The sequence below is a fragment of the Mustela nigripes genome, chromosome 10 (assembly GCF_022355385.1).
Source record: "Mustela nigripes isolate SB6536 chromosome 10, MUSNIG.SB6536, whole genome shotgun sequence".
NCBI classification, from domain to species: Eukaryota; Metazoa; Chordata; class Mammalia; order Carnivora; family Mustelidae; genus Mustela; species Mustela nigripes.
In genome coordinates this window covers 61,677,910-61,687,166 of record NC_081566.1, presented here as the reverse complement: position 1 = coordinate 61,687,166, position 9,257 = coordinate 61,677,910, and the positions used below count along the sequence as shown (strand labels likewise).

The 9,257-nt window shown below is 46.0% G+C and overlaps 1 protein-coding gene across 1 annotated transcript; it reads left to right on the top strand.

Annotated features, from left to right (window-relative positions):
* Positions 1–1,287: 1,287 nt before the first annotated feature.
* On the top strand, positions 1,288–8,357 carry FCRLA (Fc receptor like A). Its single transcript, XM_059414131.1, has 6 exons — positions 1,288–1,410; positions 4,761–4,778; positions 5,030–5,182; positions 6,153–6,419; positions 6,882–7,166; positions 8,001–8,357. Exons 1-6 carry the CDS (start codon positions 1,332–1,334, stop codon positions 8,297–8,299), a joined length of 1,101 nt encoding a protein of 366 aa, XP_059270114.1. The 5' UTR covers positions 1,288–1,331; the 3' UTR covers positions 8,300–8,357.
* Positions 8,358–9,257: the final 900 nt, after the last annotated feature.

Below are 9,257 nucleotides of genomic sequence, written 5' to 3'. Positions count from 1 at the left end.
TTGGTCAGGTCTGGCCAAGAATTTTCTTCCTCTTCTGAGGCTGCTAGGTCTTTCACATCACGTCAGCTGCAAGGCTTACTGCCTCACTGACTCTCCCCACGCCCATATTCAACCCCCAATGGATTCCGGGGCCACCTGCACAAAAATATATGCCTCTCTGATAATGGAAAATTTATTCTAAGCACTTATTTTAGATAGAGAAATATCCGTTCTCTCATGCTCATGTTGCTAATATGTCTGCTCTGATCTGTGGTTTTTGCACAGTTGAAGGGTCATGCTGGCCCTCCCTCTGCCTTCAAGCAGGACTGCATTTCTCCCATTTCTGATGACTTGTTTCATCTCATGGTGAGTATTGTGATGGGGAGGGTTAAAGAGTGTCATCCCTGGGACAAGAGGTATGAGCCTTGCCATTAAGGAGGACTCGATCTAACAGCAAACATTCAGAGGCAAGGACAACAGTCCCCATAAGGCCACCTGGAGCCACAGAGAGATGCTACACCCTCCATATCACCCTTATTCCTGAGTCTCCTTAGGTTTCTCCAGCTATCAGATGCCTCCTGTCTCTAATTTCCCCAGGATCAGTGGCTCAAGCTTTGGACCTGAGCCTGAGCCCTGGGCTTACTGCTATGTCCACTGGAAGTCAATTTTCTTCTTTCCTCTCCTGTTCCCAGGGGACTCTCCCTGCCTCATACTCAGATTTCCTCTGAGGCTGAATAGCCTTAATCTTGCTGCAGAAACAGAGAGCTGAGATATGAGAATAGAGAAATTTGCGTACAAATTTATGAGGGCTTTGGATGGTTGGAGCGCTCAAGGGACTAATCTGATATCTGATCGGGTGCCATTACCAACCTACTTCCCCCTCTGACAGTCTGGTCACTAGAAACATGGAAGCCTTGGAGCAAGATAGGGCAGGACGCGAATTCTCATCGTTGCTCTCCCAGGGAATTTCCGTGTCGCCTTTAAGCAGTTTCCTCCCTCTTGTCCCCAGTTGGTTCACCAGTGAAATGAAGGGTTGTTGCACTGGCCCTTCCCAGGGTGTCATGAAGTCCAGAAGGATATCAGACAATTGTGTGCTTGGGAAGTTCTCTGAGCTCTGTGGGGGAGTTCTTGAACAACTGAGAGTGCTGATACTTCATCCACAACCCTAAGGGTGTAGATGATGCTGGGGTCAACCTAGCCAAATCTGACTGGTGAAAGCCAATCACGAAGTTGAAAATAGGCCCCAGATGCAAGGAGATGAGACAGATTACTTCCTCTTTTCTAATTTGAGAGGTTTCATGTTGATGAAAATCAGTGTGTTAGAGGCTGCAGAAGACCTAAACAGAGTCACCATGAAGCTGGGCTGTGTCCTCACAGCTGGGGTCCTCTACTTTTCTCCTACCATGCTCTGGGCAGTACAGATGCTACTGGGTAAGTGATATGTTCAAACGTTGGTGTGGGACTGGAGATATGCCTGACTTTGATCAATGGAAAGATACGTGGACTGACTTTGGTCCAGAGAAGCAATGTGCAGGTAGGAAATGAAGGATAGGTATTAGAATGTCTGGTGTGCTGGATGGAATGGCTCTTTCTGAATATAAAAATCTTCAAGCCTTTTCCATTCTTAAGGTGTCCTTGACTGTAATACCCTATTGAGCTACCATCTGAACCTTTTCCTTCCTTTTCTCAAATTTCTTGAAAGAGTAGCTTGCACTTGCTTTCTGCACTTCTTCACTTCTCACTCATACCTCAGTGTTCCCAGTCTGGCTTCCACTGGAAACAGTTTTGCCTAGGGTGCAATGACTTCCATTTTGACTGCGCCACTGCCCACACTTTTGTTTTTCTGCTGCTAGACTTGTCTGCTGCACTGAGCAGTGTTGGTCACTTATTCTTTTTTTTTATTATTTTTATTTTTATTTATTTATTTATTTTAAAGATTTTATTTATTTATTTGACAGAGAGAGATTACAAGTAGGCAGAGAGACAGAGGAGGAAGCAGGCTCCCTGCTGAGCAGAGAGCCCGATGCGGGACTCGATCCCAGGACCCCGAGATCATGACCTGAGCCGAAGGCAGCGGCTTAACCCACTGAGCCACCCAGGCACCCTGGTCACTTATTCTTTCTTGGCATTCTCTGCTTGCCTAACTTCAACATGCCATTTTCTCCTTGCATTCCATGTATGAGTCTTTGTCCACATGCCATTTTATCCTTGCACTCCATGTACCTGTCTTTGTCCCTTTGGTGGCTTCTATTCTCTTCCCTTTATAGGCTGGTGTTTTCTACTGCTGCATTTCTGCCTCCCTACCCTACACTCTTTACACAATCTCCTTAGTGAGTTCATTTATCTGTATCATTTTTGCCACTTCAGCTATCTACTTAAGAGTCCAAAGTCATATCGCCAACCCTAATTGTGCTTTTGAGTTTCACAAAGATCCAACTTTGCACAAAACATATCTATCTGCATGTTTCACAGGTATCTCAGTCCAATATTACCAGAGCTGTCCTCTTGGCCCCTACCTCTCCCTAATTTCATCTTTCACTGTGTCTGTCTCAGTTCACAACTACCCACCCAGGCATGGAGGCTAAAAACTTGGGAGAACACCTAGACTCCTCCCTCTTCATCCTCTGCATATAATCAATCAGCAAGTTTGGCAAAGTGTATCTTCTAAACTGTTCTCAAAGACAGAACTAATGGGATGCTAGGAAAAGCCCCCATCATTGTGGACTTTGGATAGTCCAGTAACTTCCTGACTAACCTCTGTGTCTCAGCCTTGTGCCCTTGAAATGGATTCTGCGCTCTGCAGCCAATGCACACAAGGCCCACCATCGCCTAGTTCCTATTTAGCACTTCAGTCTCTGCTGTTATCCTGGAGGCCTGCATATTGCCCTGAAATACGCCCCAACCAGCTGGTATTTATCCACTCACACACCACGTTCTTCCCTATCTCCAAGCTGCGCTCAAACTCCTACCTCTACTTGAAATGATCTCTTTCCATGGCCCCATTCCCTCTCACTCACAAACTTTTGGGCATCCCCTGAAGATTCCGCATGGCTGCCATCTTCCAGGGAAGCTTCTTTGAACTCTTCTTTCAGCCCCAGTGACTGCCTGTTGCGTGTCTTTGTTATTACCTTCCTCCTCATGAAATCATCTCCTCATATGACCTTGCTGTCCACTAAACTGAGTTATTTGTAGACAGGGACAGCGCTTTTTGTTTTTGCTTTTGTTTTTTAACCTTGTCAAATTTATGTTTGAATTTTTAGCAACTGCTTTGTCCCTGATTAAAAAAAAATTGTTGAATCCTTTTACTGGAGTAGAAACAGGACTGGGTGACTGTATGAAGACACAGCACTGATATCGTGGCAAGAACTCCAGATGCTCTGGTTTCATGCTGTTTTTCTATTAACTAGCTCTGTGTCACCTTGGAAAATTCACTTTTTATATCTCTAATTCCATTTTCTTTTTTAAAAAATATTTTATTTATTTGAGAGAGAGAGTGAGTGAGTGAGTGCAAGCTGGAATCAGGGGGGGGGGGTAGCAGGAGAGGGAGAAGCAGACTCTCCACTGAGCAGAGAGCCTGATGCAGGTCTCAGTCCTAGAGCCCTGGGATCATGACCCGAGCTGAAGGCAGATGCTTCACCAACTGAGCCACCCAGGTGTCCCTCTAATGCCATTTTCTTATTCATAAAATGAGCCTAATACCTACCACATAATTTACTGAGTGAAAGTGCCTGGCAACCCACAAGTTCATTTTCAAAATGGAGTGGAGGCTAAGTCTCGTTGAATGATAGCAGAGGAACTGAAAAAGGTAGCAGCGGGGTGGCGAGGGGAGCTGAAGCAGGATCTCAAGAAAACACCTGGTACTGATGCAGTGAAAATCAGGAAGTGGAAAAGGACCTTGCTAGGGGAAGTTACAGGGTAGAAGAAGAGTTTTGGGCTTTCAGAAGTGGAATGAAGGCAAGTGGATCAGGAAAGAATGGAGTGAAGGATTGAGTGTATGGGAACGGTTGTGGGGCTGGAAGAAGGGGAGAGAGATTAAGGGACAAGAAGCAGGAATGAAAATGGGAAGAATGGAAATTACCTTGCTTGAGTCAAGCATGGAGCGAAGAGAGAGATGGGGGAGAAGCAGTGAGAAGATTCAACCTTGAAGCAAAGAAAGAATTGTTCCACAGTTACCAGTACAGACTGGGAGCAGAGGTTCGGATCAGAGAGAAGGACATTGGAAGGGCTCTACAGCTGCCATGGAAAGTTTAGGGGACAGTGGGCATCAAGGTAGAGACAGCTGAAAAATGAAGACCTGAAAGGAGGGAGCGAGAGAGGAGGAGACACCACTCGGTCCTGAAAGCTCACGGGTAGATGATATATTCATGGATGGAGAGCCAAGGGAATTTGGGGAGAATGAAAATCTGGAAGGAAATCCCCAAGGAAGGTCTGAGACCTGCAGCTGATCAAGTCTAAACAGTGAAGTGAAGAGAACACTGATTTCTGGACTCAGACAACCTTTCTTTCTTGCTCCATTCCCTACTCCTTTTGAATTTTGGGGTAAGTTATTGAACTATTCTAAGCCTGTTTCTCTTAACTTTATAAAATGGGACATGAAATCACATACCTAGAAAACTTGTCAAGACTAAGTAAAATCATGTGTACAAGTGTCTCGTGGTGTGTGGTGTACATTAAACACCTCCCAGTAAGTATTAAAATCTGATCATCTGCCTTTCCCTTGTGTCCTGTGACTGCCTGCTCTGGGGTCATCATTGCCTTTGGCCTCTGTTTTCCTGTGCCAGCAGCTGGATTTCATGCTGGTGAGTTCACATTCTGCCATTCCCTCCCTGCCCTCTTCCTCATACCACAGTCCATTCACTGAAAACCCTGGAAAGCCAGTGAATCAAGTTTAAAGTACTGGGTCAAGAGACCCGAATAGGTTTTGGCATCTTCCCCTTTTCATTCTAAAAAGGATGATTCCCCTGGAGATTCCCTTGTGGAGGGAAGTCTTCTGTCTTCTTCCTCCACGTCACAACATTGTTTTCTGGTTCTCAAACCATGCCCTTCTCAGCTGCCGGCTTTGAGATGCTGCAATGTGAAGGACCGGTCAGGACCCAGGATAGCAGCTGCGATTCCCAGGAGGACTTCACAGCCCCAGGGGAAGTTGACTTCCAGGTCAAGGGCTACACTTTCAGTAAACCCTTCCATCTGATTGTGTCATACGGTGAGGTCTCGGGAAGTACAGGCCTTCTCTTTCTCTTTCTCCCATTTCCCAAACCTGCCTGTTCAGCCCGCCAACCACTCAGGAAGTTGCCCCTAGGAAACTGGCCATGGGATGAGATACAGTAGCTCCCGCCCCCCACTTATCCATGGAAGATATGTTCCGAAACCCCCCAGTGGATGTCTGAAACTGCAGAGAGTACCAAAGCCTAAATATACTGTTCTTTCTAGACATACATACCTATGATAAAATATAAATTAGTCACAGTAAGAGATCAGCAAGAGATTAGAAACAATACCTAATAATAGAATAGTTATAACAATGTACTATGGTAAAAGTTATAAGAATGGTCTCTCCCTCTCTCAAAATACCTTATTGTACTAATACTTACCTATCTTGTGATGATGTGAGATGATAAAATGCCTACTTGATAAGGCAAGGGAGGGGAATGACTAGGCCTTGTGTTAGGCTGCTATTGATCTTCTTCTTTTATTAAATTTTATTTATTTATTTGACAGAGATCACAAGTAGGCAGAGGGGCAGGCAGAGAGAAAGAGAGGGGAAGCAGGCCCCCTCCAGGCAGGGAGCCCGATGTGGGGCTCGATCCCAGGACTCTGGGTTCATGACCCTAGCCGAAGGCAGAGGCTTTAACCCACTGAGCCATGCAGGTGCCCCATACTATTGATCTTCTGATGATATATCAGAAGGAGGATCATTTGCTTCTGGACTGCAGTTGACCATGGAAAACAAAACTATGGATGAGGGGGGACTACTGTGCCTTCTTCGCCATATTCAGCCCACAAAAGCCAGGGTTCCCTCAGTCTTAGTCCTTAAAGAACTTGTTTTGCTTTCCCAACTAGGGCAAGAATTACCTGGACTCTCAGAGAAAGCTTAGGGAGAAGTCTATGTGGGTAGCACGGGGAACTCCCAAGGAAGACAGTGGGTCACACTCAACTCTTGCTTTGGGCCACAGACTGGCTGATACTCCAAGGTCCAGTCAGCCCTATATTTGAAGGAGATCCATTGATTCTACGCTGCCAGGCCTGGCAAGACTGGCCATTGACCCAAGTGACCTTCTACCGACATGGCTCAGCAATGGGTCCTCCTGGACCCAAGAAGGAACTCTCCATTGCTGTGGTACGAGAGGCTGACAGCGGGCACTACCACTGCAGTGGCATCTTCAGAAGCCCTGGTCCTGGGAGCCCAGAAACAGCATCTCCTGTGGCCATCAAGGTCCAAGGTAAGAGCTGAAGGGAATGTAATTATGACAAGGGCAGGTGGAGAGACACAGAGGGACCAAGACTGTCTGTCATTGGAGGTGGCAAGATCACCGAAGGCTAAGGCTTGGAAAATGCCCAAGTTGGGTTTCAGGAGGGACAGCATCTCAGTATTACGTTCTCAAGTCATTCAGCCCTCTCCAAGCCCAGTGTGTTTCCCACAGCTCTATCCTACAGATCTGTGCTTCCCAGTGTTCACTGATGGGGCATCTGGACTATTGTCAGATTTGTCCATCTCTGGGTCTTTCCTAATCTTGTTTAGTTGAAGAGAGAGAAGATTTGAAAGGCTCCGATCCTACTTTGCTAAGAGTGTTTATTACTGATGGAAATAGTGGGAAGAAACTGTGGCTGGGTTCTTTGCCTGGCGTGGGTCCACCTAAATGTATGATGGCTGAGCTCTTCTTTCTCACCTCTCTCTCCCTCAGAACTATTTCCAGTCCCACTTCTCAGAGCCACCCCCTCAGCTGAGCCTCAATATGGAGACCCGGTGACCTTGAGTTGTCAGACAAAACTGCCCCTGCAGAGGTCAACTGCCCGCCTCTTCTACTCCTTCTATAAGGACAGCAGGATAGTGCGTGACAGAGGCCTCTCCCCAGAACTACAGATCCCCACAGCTTCAGAAGCACACTCTGGGTCCTACTGGTGTGAGGCAGCCACTGAGGACAACCAAGTTTGGAAACAGAGCTCCAAGCTGGAGATCCGGGTACAGGGTAAGTTAGTGCATGTTTGTCAGATGTGTATGAAAAGTGAGGGAGAAGACTGAGTGCATGAGCTGGGGTTTGGTATAAGTAGGTTAAGAAGGACACAGAGAAGTCAGGAACAATAAGCCAGAGTCCCTGGGGATGGAAGAGAACACAGATAGGGAACTTCTTTCTCAGACCACGGTGCACAACTCACCAAACCAAGACCTGAGCCAGCTCCACAGCTGCTGTCCCATAGACCTTCTGCTCCCTACATGAACTATGGGAATCCACAGGAATATAGTGTCTAGAATGAAGATGAGGTACTCTGGAGTTTATGTTCAGTTCAGGGACCCCCAATTAAAAAGGCTGCACTTGACCTGAAATAATATATCCAGAGGAGGCGGTAACCAGGGCAATGAAGGGCTTGAAGCCATGTCATAAGAAAAATAATGGAGGGAGCAGAAGATACTCATCTTGAAGAGGAGTTGACCCAAGGGGCCAGTGGAGGTGTCCTCAAAACACGGAAGGCTGGCACAAAGATGAGGAATTACACTAATGTCATATACAGTGAAGATGTTGACCTAGAACCAGTGACCGCATCCACATTGCCCAGAATTAGGTTCTGCCTTGATAGAGTAAGAATTGGCTAATATCGATAGGCCCTATAATGATGAAGCCTCATCACTAAAGATTTTCAAACTGAGGTAGCCAAGCTTCAGATTCCAATTTTGACCATGAGGGAGTCTTCAGCTGTCTGCTGCAGCTACTTTCAGGAAACAAGAAAGATTGACCACGAATATGAGGTTAGGGCCAGAGTCAGACTTCACTCTGATAATATCTGCCTCTTACCCCAAAATGCAGGTCCCTCCAGCTCGACTGCACCCCCCACCTTGAATCAAGCTCCTCAGAAATCAGCTGTTCCAGAACCTACTCCAGCAGCCTCCCCTGGACCTCAGCCTCCACTGTCCACCCCTTCAAAGGATCCAGGCTTCTCCACTCCTGCGCAGGTGTCAGATCCCCATCTGTATCACCAGATGGGCATTCTTCTCAAACAAATGCAGGATATGAGAGCTCTCCTCGGTCACCTGGTCACAGAACTGAGGAACTTATCTGCCCTCCTGAAGCTTGAGACCACAAAGGGTTCTGCCAAATATGAGTAAATAATTCACTTGCAGTGTTGCTCAACTACTCCCAATAAATTTGACTTTTTCTACTTTTCCTCTTTCTGTCCTTTACACACACATAAATAGTCTTACAAATTGCCTAGTATTTTGTTAGAGTAACAGAGATGGGTGAGTATAAATAAATGTGCACAGAGTGATCCTCAGAATTTAGCCATAATTGTATGTTCGCTCATAACTTAGGTTCTGATCTCTGTGACCAGGGGTTACCTTCCTTTGCTCAGACCAGAATCTGGTGACTGAAAGAAAATCAGCGAGATGGATTTAATGCAGCAGTTTCAATTGGAGGCCATCACCCACCCCCACCAAAGGGGACATTTGACAATGTCTAGAGACATGTTTGGTCTTCACATTGTGGGGGTAGTGCCATCGGCATCTAGTGAGTAGAAGCCAAAGGTGCTGCTAACCGTCAAATAACACTATGGACAGCCCCCACAGCAGAAGATTATCTCGCCCAAAGTGGTCAGTAGTGCTGAGATTAAGAAACTTCAGCCTTATGGAAGCTAGATGTTAGACTCTGGGGTGGCCCCTTGCTTCTTCTACTTGCCGCCCCCTCCAGCATCATTCAGCAGATATTAATTACATGCTAGTATTTTGTTGGCCTCTATGACCTATCAAAATTTGTGCTATGTTAAGTATACTGATTAGATAGTGTCTCTGTCTACAGAGGGTTTAGACTTTGGGATAAAGGAGCAGTAATATGCTTTTCCATAAAGCAATAAAAGGAGGGTGTGTAAAAATTTCCCACAGGATCCTACTAAACTCAGAAATACATGATCAAGCATAACATTGCCAAAACAGCAATTTTCGGTTTTAATATACTTGTCTCTGAAATATTTTTTAAAGGCATATTTGAGTTTATTTTGGTACATAATGATGCTTTTTTCTGCATTTGGACTCTATTGTACAGTCACAGCCAATGAAAGATAGGTTGACA

Bases quoted from the DNA above. Each gene is read 5' to 3' on its own strand.
- FCRLA (XM_059414131.1), top strand. From the start codon at position 1,332: ATGAAGCTGGGCTGTGTCCTCACAGCTGGGGTCCTCTACTTTTCTCCT. The intron at 5,183-6,152 runs GTGAGGTCTCGG...TTTGGGCCACAG, and splicing joins CCATCTGATTGTGTCATACG to ACTGGCTGATACTCCAAGGT. The intron at 6,420-6,881 runs GTAAGAGCTGAA...TCTCTCCCTCAG, and splicing joins TGTGGCCATCAAGGTCCAAG to AACTATTTCCAGTCCCACTT.